Source organism: Neomonachus schauinslandi, chromosome 13 (genome assembly GCF_002201575.2).
Source record: "Neomonachus schauinslandi chromosome 13, ASM220157v2, whole genome shotgun sequence".
Classification (NCBI taxonomy): domain Eukaryota; kingdom Metazoa; phylum Chordata; class Mammalia; order Carnivora; family Phocidae; genus Neomonachus; species Neomonachus schauinslandi.
Genome location: NC_058415.1, coordinates 74895589 through 74912994, shown reverse-complemented (window position 1 = coordinate 74912994; position 17406 = coordinate 74895589). Strand labels below are relative to the sequence as shown.

Here is a 17406-nt window from a genome sequence, read left to right as displayed (position 1 = left end):
CATATCTGAAAGTTTAAAGTTGGCAAAGCCGGAAATTCCTCCAGGCCAGCTGGTCAACCCCCCATGAGTGTAGAAATGGGATTTCGAAATTCTGATTTTCCAGGCCCACTGACATTGTTCAGAGGGTTAGATGCCAGTGCACAGCTGTAAGAAAAAGACAACAGCCTTTTCATAAAGAAATGCCAAGAAATGCAGTGTGGAACTATACAGCGGAAACACTGGGCTTCTGGACAGTAAGGCTACCAGTGTGTCATTTGCTGTTGAAATGTAGACTCTGCATTTGTGTGAAACTTCTTAGTCCCCACCTCTGCTATTGTCCACTGTATTTTTATTCATATCATTCCCTCTAATTTCATAATTATCTCTTTCCCTTCAATTTATCTATCAATTCCATTCATTTAAGTTACACCTTTTACTTATCTGACTAGCATTTGTTTAGTGAAAGGATGGGCGGGGGGTGGGGGCACCAACAGCACCCATGACAGAAACAGTCACAGCACGGCTCCCTCAAGATAAACTGATACTCTTTCTTGACCTGCTTATCAAAAAAAAAAAAAAAAATAGAAGAATAGTCAAAGGTTTTGGTAGAAATATCACCCTGATTATTACTGTTTATGAGCAACATGACGTTATGTGAAAATCACTCTGTGAAAAGAACGGAAGAAGCAGGGCACGAGGGGTGTGTCATATCAGTGTCAGCGGCATATAAAAAAAAAAGCCGATCCAAAGAGAAAAGATGGTTCTCCTCAGGAAGACGTAGTTCCCACTGCGCATCCCCTACTTTTCTCTCTCCATCCATCTTTACTGCAAGAGCTTTCAGAAACCATCCATAACCCACTCCTCCCTGCCCCAGGCAGGTAACTCTCCTCACCTCGCCTGCAACAATGGTTCTTGACATTGTTTTCATGGGGGGGGAAAAAGGCTTTATGTCTGAATTAGAGAGACAGCTTAAAAAGCAGTTAGCTGAGAAGGAAAGACAAAGACTTAATTCACATAAAGAGGAAAATTGTCAATGCCATCCAAGTTCCTGACAAGCAGTTTTGACAGCAGGAGGAGAAAAAAAAGAGGAAAGTGGGATGAGTCATAGGGGGCATTTGTGGATAATAGGATTAATTTCCCTAACCTTAAAGAGTTGCTTAGATTGGTTTTTGTCCTATATCTCTTCATGCATGAGGACTACTAGAATATTTGAAAAGGACACACTCCTGATTTTAGTTGTGCTTAAATCCTAAGGTCAAGGACGACAACTGTTATATCTGGAGCACTGCTCTTGGCCTCCAAGGGCCAGTGGGTTTAAGGATGGCTGACTCTCCCTTTCTTTCCCCCAAATGAGATGTATTGGGTCCTCTCTTTCTCATCACAGTCACATTTATGTGGTTAAGAACTGCTTTGGGTGAGCTTCAGGGCATGAATTTGGGTTATATGAGGAGCCCGTAGAATGTAGTTCAAGATGAGGTATGGCCAACATTTTATGTAAAGGGCCAGACAGTAAATATTTTAGACTTTTCAGGCCATAAGCTTTCTGTCACAACTATTCAAGGGTGCCTTTAGCATAAAAGCAGCCATCAACAACACGTGAATGAACAAGCATGGCTGTGTTCCAGTAAAACTTTATTTACACACCAAAATTTGGATTTCATTTGTATTTTCATATATCATGAAACATTCTTCTTTTTGGATTTTTGCCCCAACCATTAAAAAATATAAAAACTGTTGTTAGCAGTTCATTACCAAAATAGGGAGCAGGCCAGATCTGACCCTCAGATCGTAGTTTGCAGACCCCTGTTCCGGGTCAAACAAGATTTGCAGGACTGCAAACTTTGTCAATATGAAACATTAAGGAAGAACTTTTCCCAGAATTTGGAAAAGTCTGAATTAAATAGATTCTTGGAAAGAAACATTTTTCCCTCAGAAAGGATATCTTCAATCCAATCAAGCTAGGATTTTCAGGTTAGGAGCGTGCTTTAATGCGCACATGGGGCTCTTTTGAAAGTAGTAGCCAATGGGAGGCATAAAGAGAGGAACATTTGTTCTTTTAAATGAGCTCGAGGCAGTTCTTGCTCTGTTTACAGGATCCATTTCCAGAGAAAAATCCTTTCTTCCTAAGTCACGCAAAGCCCGCTTAAGCTGAGCCCTGGGCAAATTATCACCTGGAAGGCATATTCAGACAGGTGTGTTGTTGCTGTACTTTGTGTGTTCAGGAGATGAATGAAGATGGCACCTTCGGTTTTAATTGAGCTTGATAAGCTCTGTTTGTCCCAGGCCTCAGTCTTTCTCTCCAGTAAGGGACGGTTTTGCAAAGACTCCTCCCCTTCCTCAGTACAGCCTTACTTGGACTGTGTTAATTTATCTCTGATCTTCCTGAAGTGGTTTTATGTAAACTGACTTGAGCCCCGGCAACTGACAAAAATTTCAGCATAGAGACTATAAAACAAACCTCCCAGACGAGATGGAGATTGAGGAAGCATGAAAAAGAAGGGAATTAAGAGGAACCAATTTTCTCAAAATACAGAAGGCTGAGCAGCTCAGACCAAAAATCCTGAGAAGAGCTGGAGGCTGTTCCTTATGATGTCATCCTTATGATGAGAGACACTTTCCAAAATGGAAACCGAAGCCTAGAGCACTACTAACATGGATGTGTAGAGTTTTCTAGATCCACAGGACACTGGTCGGTAGGAAAATACCATTTCCAAAAGACACACCCAAAGAGGCCACAGGGCAAAATAAGTATTATATGGAGTTTTCTGTTGATGTTTTGATGTTGACAGCAGCGCTAGGGGATGCAGTGAGAGAAACATGGCACTCAGCCCTGCCCCGGCCCCCGCCACAGGCCTTTCAGCACTGGTAACGGGTTTGCCATTTCTGGGTTCCCAGAAGGAAAGGGCTTTGAGGAACAGTTTAACTGACCCATCTCTGTCATTATTCAGGCCATGCCCCTGAACTGGAAAACCTCACCGTGACCGAGGTTGGCTGGGATGGCCTCAAACTCAACTGGACCGCAGCTGACCAGGCCTATGAGCACTTTGTCATTCAGGTGCAGGAGACCAACAGGATGGAGGCAGCTCAGAACCTCACAGTTCCCGGCAGCCTGCGGGCTGTGGACGTCCCGGGTCTCAAGGTGGCTACCCCTTATAGAGTCACCATCTACGGGGTGATCCAGGGCCATAGGACACCGGTGCTCTCTGCCGAGGCCTCCACAGGTATCTCTCTCTCACCCTTCCGTTTCTAGCTTCTGTTGTCCCTAACAGGAAACTACCCACGGATCATCAGACACAACTCACTTTTGAATGGACTTCTTCTGCCCCAAGTTACAGCGCTGTGGTGTCTAATAAAGGGGAGCCGTCAGGCTGTACGACTCCAGGGGCACCTTTGACACCGCACCCCCTGTGAACAACACCCTTTGGGGCTGTGCAGAGCCCTGCCTGGGGGCTCTCCACACAGCCCCAGTGGCAGGGCTCTTTAGCTTCACAAACAGACTCCCTCCTGGTAAGGGATGTGAAGGCATTCTATTTAAAAGGAAAAGAAAAATCAGAAAATTAATCTCCCTGCCCACTGAAGGTTGGGGCAATTCTTGAATAAAATAAGATGACAAATATTTTTCTATACCTCATGTTCTTTGCTCTATTTCTCTAATTCAGGAAGCTGCATGATGCATGTTTATCTAAAGACAGTCCTGTATTTTTAAGTAATCTAAAGCCTACTCTGGTGTCCAAGATTCCCTGAATCTTGCTGTGTGATTTGATCATTAAACTCGTTCTTTGTCCTTCTCCAGGGGAACCTCCCAGTTTGGGAGAGGTCACGGTGTCCGAGGTGGGCTGGGATGCCCTCAAACTCAACTGGACTGCTCCGGAAGGAGCCTATGAACAGTTTTTCATTCAGGTGCAGGAGACTGACGCGGAAGAGGCAGCCCAGAACCTCACAGTCCCGGGAGGACTGAGGTCCGTGGACCTGCCTGGGCTCAAAGCAGCCACTCATTATAGCGTCACCATCCATGGGGTCACGCAGGACTTCAGCACGACTCCTCTCTCTGTTGAAGTCTTGACAGGTATTCCAGTCTAGCTCATTACTCTGCTTCCTCCCTGTGTCTCTGCTTGGGACGGATCAAACTCTTCCTGCTCTAAGCTGGCTCAGCCCCAGCTCCACTGGGGAACACCGGTGAATCATCCCTGCTTCCCTCCAAATGTCATATCCCTTATTTGGCCAAGTCCTAGTCTAGCATGGTAGCCAATTCCATGGAAAATTCCACCTACTCTCCCCTTACAAAAGTGAGAGGTGACTTTTCTTTCAAAGCAAGTTTCAGTCATAATAGCCGAGGAGTTGGAAAGCGCAGTTTGCAAGTGGAAAAAAAGTGGTCTGAGCTCATTTTAAGAACACACCAAGATTCCCCAAAGCCCCATTTATATGTTAAGAATGGAAGTTATGAACAATTCCTAGAACTATCTTTCATTCCCAGAGACTGAAGAGAAAAACCCTGGCTTTTAGTGCCAACAGTCAGAGTGTGCTCAACACCTGCTATAGATCATGCATCTGTAATCAACACTAACCAGACAACTCGTCCCAACCCCAGCCAAAGTGTCATCTTACCTGAACCCCGGCATGCAATTACCTTTTTTAGTAACTCAGCTACTCTGTGTCCTCATGCAGAGGAGGTTCCAGATCTGGGAAACCTCACAGTGACCGCGGTCCACTGGGATGGCCTCAGTCTGGACTGGACCGCCCCCGATGGGATCTATGAGCAGTTTATCATTGAGATCCAGGAGGCTGACCAGGCCAAGGAAGCTCACAGTCTCACGGTTCCTGGCAGCCTGCGCTCTGTGGACATCCCGGGCCTCAGGGCCGGAACTCCTTACACGGCCACCCTGCATGGCCAGGTCAGAGGCCGCAGCACTCCACCCCTTGTTGTGGAGGCCGTCACAGGTATAGGACCCTCCTCCCACACCAGGGACGTGACTGAGCCAACCTCTCTTTGGAATCGAGAACATTCCCCATGCGTCTGAGTTTTATCTCAATATTCCTGACAGGCCGTGCGAAAGCAAGTTTGAACTCAGGGAGGTCTGGGTTGGAATTTCACTTTCCTGGCTGGATGTTCTTGGGTCTGTCGTTTGACATTTCTTTTGACATTTGAGCCTTCTTTTCTCACCTTCAGTTAGGAGATAATACCCCACCTCAGAACATTGTCCTGAGCAGTGAATGAAACCATGACCAAAAGTGCTTAGCAAAGCTCCCATCCTGTGGTAAATACTGAACAGCAAATAGGTAAATATATCAGGTAGCAACGTATCCTAATGAAAATAGCAGAAACAGTAGGCTGTGGCGCAAGAATAAGGTCAGAACTTTCTAGAGAAATCTTATCACGAGTGGCCTCAGAGTCACTGACTGCCGTCCAACTTGTAGTACATCACTGTGGAATAAGCTTTGAAGTGATCTGGCCATCTTCGGCCAAAACTGTCCAAGTCTCTCTCCCCTTAACAGATACTCAGGGCAGCAAGCACATTTCCAAGAAAGAACAGCCACATTTGACTTCAATGTTTTTCATTCAGTTTGGGGAGGAAAAACAATTTATCCCAATTTGTCCCCTGGAAATAATGCTGTTCCATCTGTTATAGGAAATGCTATGCTGTTTGTGAGATGTTTAGAAACAGCCTTGAAAAGGGCAAATGGGCCAAATTTTTGGTAGGGTTTTTATGCTGGGCCCTCAGTCCATGCCCTTCTCTATACATCCTGTGTTTTGATAATACCACCCAAATAACCTAATTCAAATAAATTGTTGTTCTTGCTCACATATACCAAGTAAATTTGGTCCTTGCTAGAAACTACACACAATTCCAAAAATGAGAAAAGCGATGTCGCAATCCACCAAAGCAAAAGGGGCTTTTGAGGCCCATGTGATCTGGATGCGGGATGCTATGGGTCTCTACCTATGGGATGTAAACTTTTGTTTTGAGCAACAGAACTCCTTTTGCCCCACGCCATGACAGGTAAATGGACAGCTCTTCTTGGTGAGCTAGGGAGGCAGAGGGGACTTACTGCACTGATGCCCCCAAAAGCACCAAAGTCATGTGGTACAGCTTGAATCAGCTCCTCTAACAGGCTGAGTTTGCTCAGACTCTCACAGTACACTGAGTCCTGAAATACCTGAGAATAAGTACCTCGGGCGCACTTTTTTTTGTGGCTGAAGTCCCTTCAGATACTTCCTTTTCTAACTTCGAATCCATGGCCCCTTCAGCCTGTTAAAAGAGAAAAGTCTGAGATTGCATTTAATCCTGAGAGGTGTTCCACTAAGCAGTGGGTTTTGCCATGTTCAGAATCCAGACTTCCTAAATCAGCAAAAAGAACTACGTTAAATTTCCTTCCTACGTGGTAGAAAGATAAATAGTGGGCCCTGCTCTGCACCATTTACCGAGCAAAACATAATCACTTTTAATTAAAAGTGGGCACTCATCTTGTACAAATGGCTTTGTTTCATGGTACAGACATTCTTCATCCAGGCACAGAGTACTCGCAGAAGGTGGGAGGGAAAGAACCGAGCCAAGAATCCAGCACAGAACATTTGATCCCTGAAAGCGGAGTAAAGTCCAGAGATAAAACAGCAGACTTGTCCAGACTGAGACAGCGTACACTTTATAAAGCCAGTCCGGTAGTAGGTGGCCAGCAATAAGACAGTCCCTCCAACGTGAAGTCATGAAAGAGGCAGATAATTGTCTCCAATATGGCTGAGAAGTGCCAAGGGGAAGCATCTAAACAATGATGTATTTGTTGGGCTGCCACTTACTGGGCACTCACTGTGGGTCAGGTATGACGCTCCGGGGTTTATAAATGGTATTTAGCCATCACCCGGTCCAATGATAGGGCACTGTCAGCTCCCTATATAGGTGAGGAGAGTGAGACTCGGGAACGAGCTGGGTGATAGGTTCAAGACTACCCGGGTGATAAATATTGTTGGAATTCCAACCAAGGCCCAGCTGCCTGCAAAGCCTGCACTTTTAACCGTCCCTACCCCCCTTACCCTGACCCACAATCCCACTTTTCCAGCTGCCCTTTAGGTTCTGGCCATGCATGCCCAGAGACCTCCCAGGTGGGCTATTCAGTGGTCCGCCAGATAGCATTGCCATCTCAAGGATGAACCATGCGGATCTTCCCCTTTCTGACCATTTTCAACTCCTGAAGAAAGCTGTGGCCAGGTCACAGCCGTTCAAGCTGGAAATAAATGTCCAGAGACCAAGAAGGACCACACATGCCCACAAAAATTCTCACGCCTCTTTCTGTCTTCCCTAGAGCTGGGCTGTGGGACGTTTGGTTTCCTCCTTCTGTGGTTTGCGGAACTGACAAATACCTCTCTGTCCTTCTTCAGAGGAGCTCCCCCAGCTGGGGGACTTAACCGTGACCGAGGCTGGCTGGGATGGCCTTAAACTCAACTGGACCACAACTGACCAGGCCTATGAGCACTTTGTCATTCAGGTGCAGGAAGCCAACTGGGTAGAGGCAGCTCAGAACCTCACGGTTCCCGGCAGCCTTCGGGCTGTGGACGTCCCGGGCCTCAAGGCGGCCACCCCTTATAGAGTCACCATCTACGGGGTGATCCGGGGCTATAGGACACCGGTGCTCTCTGCCGAGGCCTCCACAGGTACCCTCCTCCCTACTGCCGATGCCCCTCCCCAAGCCGCCCTGCTTCCTCTCCAAGAGACTGTGCAGAAAGTCAGCTTTTCTCTATGTCTGAGTCCTTCCCTTCTGTTGCTTAGTGGCTGGCGTGCATGCTCAGAGACGTCCCTGTGAACTGTGCCTTGGTCTACAAACCTCTGCCATTTCGAAAATGAATGATAGAGATGTTGCCTTTTCTGACCTCCAGGCTTCAGCCTCTCTCAGCCTTTACTTAGTCCTACCATCCCTCTCTTTCTGAATGATGGCTTTCTGTTCCGGGAGATAGCCGGATGGTTTTAATTCTCTTCTCCAGGGCTGGAATATAACTAAAAGCCGCCCCTTGCCACGTGTGAGTTCTGGTTGAGCACAGATTATTTACTTTAGAGAGTCCTTTTGCTAGTTGGAAATGGTGCTTTACTATCCCAAATCCCTCAAGGGTATGTATGGGCACTGTGGTTCTTGCATTTAAAAGAAATGTTTTAATTTAAATGTTTCTTTAAAATGCGCTGAGTATAATGAGAAAACTGAATTACCCTCCTCTGGGCAATTCTCTCAGATACTGAGTCATTGTTAGAACATCAAATTAGCAAATAGCTAGACCAAAAAGGAAAAAAAAAAAAATCGCACAATTACAACTGGAGACAGTACCAAAGAAGAAACCATTCATTAGAAGTCCACACAGCAGCATTTGAAGTAAGGAATGTCCCAGGCTATGAATTTCAAATCTCTGATGCCCTTTTTGCTCTTTTAATCAAGAGGTGCTCCCTGGAGGGTTGGCCTTGGCGTGACACACTCCCAGCGCCGACCCAGGACCGTGCGTTAAACTTGACCTGTCCCTCGGCTCCAGCGGCAAGGCATTCAGAACCCCCCAGGAGCCTGCTACAGTGAGCAGCCTTCCCCAGCGCTGTTTCCCATTTCTTCCCTTCCTACATGCCTCCACTGGGTGGACGCTCAGCAGAGCTGTCGTGTTTGGTTCTGCAGGGGCCTGCCCCACTTTTAGATGATTACTACAACTAAACTTCCATATAAACCCATACAACCTCCTTGATCCTAGCAAAAGCATAGCTCTGCATTTTAGCCTTGATCATTTCAATCATTCTGGCTGAGATAAACATAATATGGACAGCCACTGTATGAATGATGACCTTGAAATGCCCAGAAATTGCAACTGAGGTGCCCTGGATGGACCCAGGGCCCTTTGATCTGACATAGGGATCATAAATCATCCCTTCCCAGAAGGCAAGAGAAATCACCTGCCATTTCTGATCTTTCCTGCAGATCTTGTGGTTTGGGTGCCCTTAGTACTTGTGTGTGTGTGTGTGTGTGTGTTTCTTTTTAATGATAGCAACAGTCTTGTTTCTGATGAATTGGTAGGAGGGGAGAAGGGTCGTAGTTCCATCTGATCTGTGTCTCACCACATCTGATGGGATGGGAAGGCCTTCTCCTTCCCTGCTAGAGAAGCAATACTAGCTCTTCCCACGCTGCTTCTGCCTGCCTTCTGCCTGTTTTATTCCTGCTGCATGACAAAGTTCTTGTGCACTGGTAGGACCGTCTCCCAGACAGAATGCTATCTCTTGGTGGAACAGGGTGACCTGAATGCCTTGCATCGGCTCAGCTCTCCTGGTTAGCCATGCGGTAGTGGCTTTCTTGGCCCACGTAGAAGCAGTTAAGAGAGGACGAGCTATTCCAACAGAATATGAAAACAGCCGGCCCTTGTCAGGAGTATGAAGACAATACCAAGAACCACACTGATGAGTTGCCGGTTTCCTTTAAGTCACAAAGGCAGAAGCCTCGAGGTACCACCTTGGGAGGGTAATGGCATCAGAGTTACTTAGTCCTCATTTAAATAGATGGGAGCTCCCTCAAAGCAAAGGATGACCCCAGGAGGGAGCCAACTTGGGGTCTCTTGAGTGCAATTCAAGAGACTGGGAGCTGCCAGCATGCCTATCTTTTGAGCAATGGCCAGCATCCCTGCGGTGGGGCTCCCTGGAGCATCTGAGCTTAGGCACCACAGTTCCTGCTGACATCATTTAGACGGCTTCTCACAGGCAGGATCTCAGCCAGCCTGATCATGTAAGGCAGCTCCAGAGCAGGGAAATCCAACTGCGCAACCTTCCTCTTGGTCTTCTCCTGTTAACAAACGCCCCTCTTTCTTTCCCATCGGCACCGCTGGGTAACACCTGCTGCATTTCACCATAACACTGAACCGGCAGATCCTTCTACCTAGCCGTGGTTCTATTAACAACCTCAGTCTTAAAACACAAGCCAAATCATTAACCCCCGATTTTTTTTCTTCTCTCCTACCCCCTTTTTCAGCCACAGGACCTGAAATTGGAAACTTAACTGTTTCTGACATAACTCCTGAGAGCTTCAGTCTCTCCTGGACAGCCACCGATGGGGCCTTCGAGACCTTTACCATTGAAATTGTTGATTCCAATAGGTTCTTGGAGACGATAGAATATAATATCTCTGGTGCTGAACGAACTGCCCACATCTCAGGGCTACACCCTAATAATCATTTTGTTATCTACCTCTCGGGACTCGCTCCCAGCATCCGGACCCAAGTCATCAGTGCCACGGCCACCACAGGTACATCTGCTTTCTCCCATGTCTGACACCCTCTCTCCAGGTCTCCAGAATCTTCTTTGCAAGGCGAAGCCGCTCCTTCTCGCCCACTGAGGCACAAACCATAACGCATTGAACTCCTCCAGGATGCGAGGCTGGAGCACTGCTTAACATAACTCTCTTCCAACAGCAGCCCAAATGGTGGATTTCCATGAAGCCCCTTGCCTGATCTATTACTGACCAGGACATGTGCAGCCTTAAACGTAGTCTGGTCCAGATTGCCATATGGAATCTGGAGAAAAAAATTCTGCCCTTCCGTACCTAAAAAGCCAGAGTTGTCCTTGATTTGGAAAGATGTCTGCATCAGTCAAAGAGGTCTTAAAAATTATATTTTGTGTTACCCTAGTATCTGTGGCCTCTAAATACCCAAGGATCCCAGTGATTTAATGAAATTGTGTTGGTGCTTTTTTTTTTTTTCAACTGCGAAAATGTTAAAAAAAAAAAAAGCAGATTACTAATCAGATGGGTGCATGAGGAAGTGGTACCATTCGGAACGCCCAGATTCCATCACGACCTCTGGGAGCCAAGACCTGAGCATGCTGTCTTGCCCCCAGAGAGTGAATGGTTGATTTCAAAAAGAGAAGTAATCATGTGTAAATAAGGAACTTGGTCAACCAAAGCATAAGCTGCTCTTACTTAAATTTGTAGTGTCTGTGATATACATACTACACGAGATGCTCTCTGGCATGCAGCAAAAGAGAATTCTCTATCTGAATTTAGAAAGGAGAAGCTTATCCATTCAAAATAGCATTCTTAGCACATTTTGGACAGTGAATCAGTGAATCCAAGAAAAGAGTTCCCATCATAGCATCAAAATCATCTATCACTTAAGCCACCCATGGCTGAGGGAGGGTCTGTCCTCGTTCTACGTGAGACTACAAATTGTCAGCCGGGTGATGGAGCGGTTGTCCCCGCCAGATTTCAGTACACTGAGACCTAGGGAAGAAAACCACCAACCTCATCCATTCGTTTCTCTTGGTTCAAACTGGGCTTCAACACAGGACCAGTGCCTTTATCAAAGGATGAAGTCTAAAACTTTATGGATTTAGTCTTACGTGTTTTGGTTTTTGACTCTGTAACCGTGTTTTAAACTGACGCGCTTTCATTATTATTTTTTTTTTCTGCTTGCTTTAGTAGCCGAACCTCTCCTTAGCCACCTCACTATCTCAAATGTGACCTGGGCCAGTGTGTCCCTCTCGTGGAAAGCCCAGGAGGCTACCTTTGATAGCTTTCTTATAGAAGTTAGGAATTCTGACCCCCGCCAGGAGACGGTGGTGCATTCTGTGCCCGCAGCATCTCGCAGCTCTGTCATCACCAACCTCAAAGCTTCTTCTAATTACACTGCCCACCTTCACGGGCTGATGGGCGGGCACCGTGTTCAGACTCTGATGGCCCAGGCAACCACAGGTATTTCCCACGACGGCTTCTTCTCTCTCCATTAAACTTTCTCTGAGGATCGTTCCAAAAAAAAAAGAAAAATCACTCACTACCCATTTTTCATCCTCCTAGTTCCTCCAGATCGTTCTCAAATTTGATAGAGCCCCCCAAATTAGAGCCTTAAAACTTAAAAAAAAAAAAGCTCTCACCCCAAATTAAGGAACTTCAATGTCAACCTCTTTTTCCTAAATAGGCACTCACATCAGGAGTTGCTGTGTGTTTGTATAGAGTTAACCTGACTCGCTTTGGTTGAATTTCTAAATCGTCCTTCCATCTGATCTTGAATAATCGTTTCCAGTTCCACCCATTATCATCTGCCTGTGGTCTAATCAAAGTTTGCCTATGTCATATTCAAAGAGGTGCGTGCATGCCACTTTTCATCCCCTGATCAGAATGTTCTACATCCTCTTTCTCTCCCCCAAGATTCTAAACAGCAGTGCCAGTAGCATGCAGAGAAAAAACCCTAACACACGTGAGAGGACCCGGTGGTCTCATCATGTTCTTGAGACTTCTATTTGCTTGCCTTCCCTACAAACAGACTGTTCTCTTTTGACATTTACCCTATGAAGCATGCTTTGTCATCTACTGACACCTATCACGAAATGTCAGTCTTCTTTCATCTGTCATCTTGTCCAAATCTTGGTGCATGTGGTGAACGTTCAGAGCATTAAATTTCTGAAAAGATCTGTGTTTCCTGGAAGTAGACAGCATGTCCAGGAATTGTTTTGAAGGGTCAGAACTGGGGAGGGAAAGATGTCCCAGCTTGCATGGAACACTGCTCCTACCTTCCCTCTCTGTCTCTCTGAGGTTCTTCTTGCTCCTCACTTTTCAGCTTGGCTGCAGCCTTTGGGAGACAGCTGGAGGTCAAGCTGGCCATGAGAATCCAGGTCTTACTCTGCATGGTGAATGTGTTCCCACTGCCAGTCTCTGTCCAGGGGCATGAGAAGAGTCCTAACATGCATCCTTACTTGGAGAGATTGCTCCCACAGCAAAATACAGGGAAAGAGCAAACAGAGGCCTATTTGGAGGGTTCTACCTTTAGTGTGGTTGAAGTAATTTGCCAACGTTGTGGCTAAAAATTATAGCATCATTAGCTTCTCAAATGAGTTGCTAAGGAGGAGATGCCGGGCTGTCCCTTACAGCTATATTCTGCTTCTGAGCCAGATCCGTGTTGCCCTTGGAGACTTTGTGGCATCAAGTTATACTGTGCAATTGTCCAGTTAAAGTTTCTCCAGGTGAGCCCCTTCTTTCCTCCTAACCCTGGAGCTCCAGGCACACAACTCCCAAGTCCCTGGAGGAAATAGTCTGCTTCTCTTCCTAACCCTAAAGGCTGGCCCTGGTACCTCAAGCCTCCAGGACTGCTGCCTCTTTCTAAAATACAGTCAGAATTGAGCTTATTTAAGTGGTAGTATTACTTGGTAAGTGTGCATTGAGGAGGTCAGACCATCTACATTCCAGCTGAAACTAGTGGTGCAGGCCCCCTACATTAAAAATGAGTTCCCTTCATCACTGATCTCCTAGTCCCTAAGGGAGAAGAGAAACTTAACCTCCAGGGGAACCAGCTATCTTTGCTAATTATCCAGTAAGTGAATTTCCTAGGCAGAAAATGCAACACCTAGCTAAATTTTCTTTTAACTTCTGCATACACCAGGAATGATTTCATGAAAGCCATTTTACCTTTGCTGTATTTAGGGTAGGATGCAGACTTCCCTGTGGTGTATAAGAAACCTTTAGATTTCTAAATACTATGGAGAATTTCTCTTGTATGGATATTAGCCTTTAATTTGTATAATCCAAACAGATCAAAAGAAGACTAAATAAGGAAACTTCAAAGTAACATTTTCTAAGCTGTGCTCAGTGGAGCACCAGCTCCTTGAGATGTTCAAAGAATATTTCTCAGAACGGGTATCCATTGATCAGAAAGTTTGTGAAATTCTGGCTACACAAAATTAAGTAGGTTTCTTTATAGAACCAGCATTTCGGAGGCTATAAAATGCTAACATGCTTTGTAAATCTCCAGGGTGAGATAGAATATCCATAAATACTTCACTATAAAGCTGTTTTTCTTAGAACATCTTACGGAGCTAATGGCCCACTGCAAACCTTAGAAATGCACCCTTAATATTCTATGTTACTCCTATCTACCATTTTAATGGCTTGTTCACTTGTCTTCATACATGGCCAGCAAATGGTCATGTCTGTCCTTGTAAAGAATGCACATCCATGCCTGCAGAGAAAGCAATGTATTCTCTAGCATTATAGTCAAGCAGCTGTAGCCACAGCCTGATACACTACGTTTCTGCAAATATTTGGAGGGATTGGCACTTTCATGTCCTATGGCTACATTCTGGGAAAATCCACTGCTTCCTCTAATCATGTCTATCTCCTTCTCTTTCGCCCATGTCCCCTTCCCTTCAGAGCCAGAGCCACAGTTGGGCACGCTAATCCTTAGCAGTGTTACTCCTGACAGCTTCAACGTGTCCTGGACCACTCGAGCCGGGCCTTTTGCAAAGATTGTTGTCAATGTTAGCGATTCTCACTCGCTCTATGAGCCCCAGCAATTCACGGTCTCAGGAGACACACAGCACGCTCACGTCACGGGCTTGGTGGAGAACACTGGCTATGACGTTAGTGTGGCAGGGACCACCTCGGCTGGGGACCCCACCAGGCCCCTCACTGCCTTTGTCATGACAGGTACTCATTTAGAGGTTCTTGCTTGTCTGTTTAGAATTCTGAGATGGGGAGCAGGGGAAAGGTGACAGACATTCTAAAGGGAAATTCAACCCCAAATACAGTCTTCACCCCAGATGTAAATGTCTAAGTGAAGGGAGAGCAGATCCTATGGCAAAGATGGGTATTTCACAGCCCTTTGTGGGAAATGGAGACCGTGTATTCGACAGCTGCATGAAATCTCCAGGGATTTCCCTGCCTAGCTTTATGGGCTGATCCATATTTTAGCGATTCTGGCTGAAGAGTGAGTTCTAAGTAACAGCCAAGAGCAGGAATTTTGTCCATAAATCATGCTGTGTAAGGCAGTTTATAAACTACCTGCCCCAGAAATGCAGTAATTTATCTTTTTCTTTAAAAAAAAAAAAACTTTGTCTTAAATCAACATCTACAACAGATTACTGAAAGTTTGACCTAGGATAGCAGATAAATCCAAACTTAATTAAAGTTTACCCATTTATTGAATGTGACCTCTAACCTCTCTTTGAATTATGTAAGAATTGCATAAAGATGTGGCCTTCCATTCTCTTGCCTGAGATTATCCCAAATCAATGGCAAAGACTGCAAATGGTGTCGATTTACCAAATCTCTAGCCTGACAAACCTCAGGAAATATTTAGAAGTCTCTTGCCTTCCACTAATGATAATTTTCAGGAGACTGACTTTGCCTGCTGATTCTCACATTAAACCAGGCCTCTCCCAGCATCTAAACTGCTGCCAGTAAGATATGTTAATACGTTCAATTAAGTATTTAATTGGAGGCAGCCGTGATGACCTCGAAGCATGAGGGTTTTGATATCAGGCCTGAGTGGTTTCTGATCTTCTCCCACATCTTTTTAGCTGCATAACCTTAGCTGGTGTTTAACTGCTCTGAATTCCAATTTCCTTATGAATGAAGAAAGGACACCCACAGCTACTTGGGGCAGCCCTTGTCTCAGGAATTAAATGGATACAATGAACTTTAATGGCCTGGCATCCAGCAGGCATCTTACAGATGCTGGGTTCTTTCCATTTCCTAGCAATAGGAGGGGAGCTGTGTTCTGAAAAATAAGCCACAAGTCTAGACAGAAACTCAGCAACTGTTGTTATGAAACTATGACTTTCTTATGATTTTTAAGAGAACACGTACATGTTTTAATGGGAGACCAGAAAGTGGTTATATTTTCTGTCCCGTTGCCTACTGTGAATTCAGTCGTTCAGACAAGTCTTCAAATGCAGAACATGCTCATTTCTGTGTGGGGCGGGGGAGGGAGCGGTGGGGACTTCCATTCTGTCCTGTCCCAAAGCCATGAGATGAGCAGGAGGGGAGGAATGGCTCCTGGTCAGTCAGGCCCTTACTTGTCGCCTTACCTCCAGCAGGACCTCCCACAGAACAGAGAGGAGAGAGGCAGGCTGGGAGTGCTGGTCTTGGGAATCCTAGATCTGGTTACAGCATTGTCTCAGCTAATCCTTGAAGTGAAAAGACCCTGAGTTTTAAAAGAAGCATATTTTTTAAAAAGGAAAAGAAAAAAAAAAAGCTGAACATGAATGACTATAAATAACAAGCCCTTGATTGACTAATTAGCCTGAACGCCCTCCTTTTCACTGGAATCCACTGCTTTGATGGGGTGGTGGTGCAAAAGGGCTAGCTACCGAGAGAGAGGCGCCATTTATCCAAACAAAACTCAGCAACAGAACTTGAGACCCTTGTCTTGCAGACAGAGAAGCCTCTTTGCACAGGATATGCGATTTCATCTCTGCCTTTGATAGAGTTACGATTTGGGAGAGAGCCTTACATGGTAAAAAAAAAAAAAAAAGCCTCAAAACAAACAGCAAGTGTGTTAAATAAGTGCAGGTCCAAGCTACAACAAAATTTAAATCTCTGCTTCAGGAATGAGGGCATTCATTCACTTGTTCATTCAATCACCAAAATCTTTTTTTTAAACATTTTTCTTTACATCCCGTGGATTAGGTTCCGGGTATCAGTGTAAGGTCATTTATCTCTTTGAACGTTTCTATTTAGAAGCAATGGAAAAGGCACCTCTAAATGAGGTGGGGCTAAAGCAACCTTGGTCATGGAGTTCCCAGCCCCACGCCCCCTCCAATGAAAACCACATTCACCAATACCATATTTTGTTCTGCTAGAGGCGCTGGGCCTTCTACACCAATCCTACTTATGCCTCCAGACTTGCCAGCCGTGATGGAGTCGACTAATTAGACGTTGGCTCAGGGTGTGGAAAGAGCATTGAGCTTGGAATCAGATGGCCTGGGTGGGAGGCCAGCTTAGCCATCCAGTAGATGTGTGATCCTGGATAAGTTATTGACCTCCGTTTCTTTAGATGTCATGGGGGTGAGGGGACAGGTAACAATAGCTACTTCACAGTGTTATTTATATAGGAAAACGGATGTGAAGCCTAGTCAGTTGGGAAGTAATGGCACTTAGAAACTTAAGTGATATAAGCTCAGTCCTTTTGGAAATCCCAGTGTGTGAAGACCCCTTGGCACCTAAGAAATAAGAGTGCCTGGGACACAGATGTTTGGTAAATGAATGAATAGATGACAACAGAACTTGCTAAATATCCAGACATGTCTTTATCTCCTGACTTTATCCAGGAAAACAAACAGCCAAAGAATTAACAAATCCTAATATTCCTTACTAGGCCACAACCATGATTTGTTAATTCTGACACATGAAAAAAATCTTACCCCCTCCCTCTAGTTCAGCTTATGAGGATATATGTCACTAATGGGCCTCATCAACTTGATTCAAAATGCGAACCAGAAGTGGGATAAACATATGAAGTATACCAAAAAGAAAGTACATATAAGTATATTTGGGAGGAAAAAAAGTTGATTTCCTTCAAGACCTTCAGAAGAAAGTGGGAGAGAGAAAGGGATCCAAAACCAACATAAGCTATCCAATTTTATAGGGAAAAATTCATGGCCTTTGGAGTAAGACCCAGCTAAAAACCTTGCTCTGTCACATCCTAGCTCTGTGACT

The 17406-nt window shown here is 45.4% G+C and overlaps 1 protein-coding gene across 1 annotated transcript in view; it reads left to right on the top strand.

Moving 5' to 3' along the window:
• The window catches only part of TNC (tenascin C), a 63952-nt gene that overhangs the window by 20714 nt on the left and 25832 nt on the right, over positions 1 to 17406 (top strand). Inside the window, exons 10-14 of the mRNA XM_021691170.2 lie at positions 2928 to 3200; positions 3773 to 4045; positions 4645 to 4917; positions 7352 to 7624; positions 9955 to 10227. Of these exons, the coding sequence (XP_021546845.1) occupies positions 2928 to 3200; positions 3773 to 4045; positions 4645 to 4917; positions 7352 to 7624; positions 9955 to 10227 (1365 nt within the window). The remainder of the gene's footprint in view (positions 1 to 2927; positions 3201 to 3772; positions 4046 to 4644; positions 4918 to 7351; positions 7625 to 9954; positions 10228 to 17406) is intronic.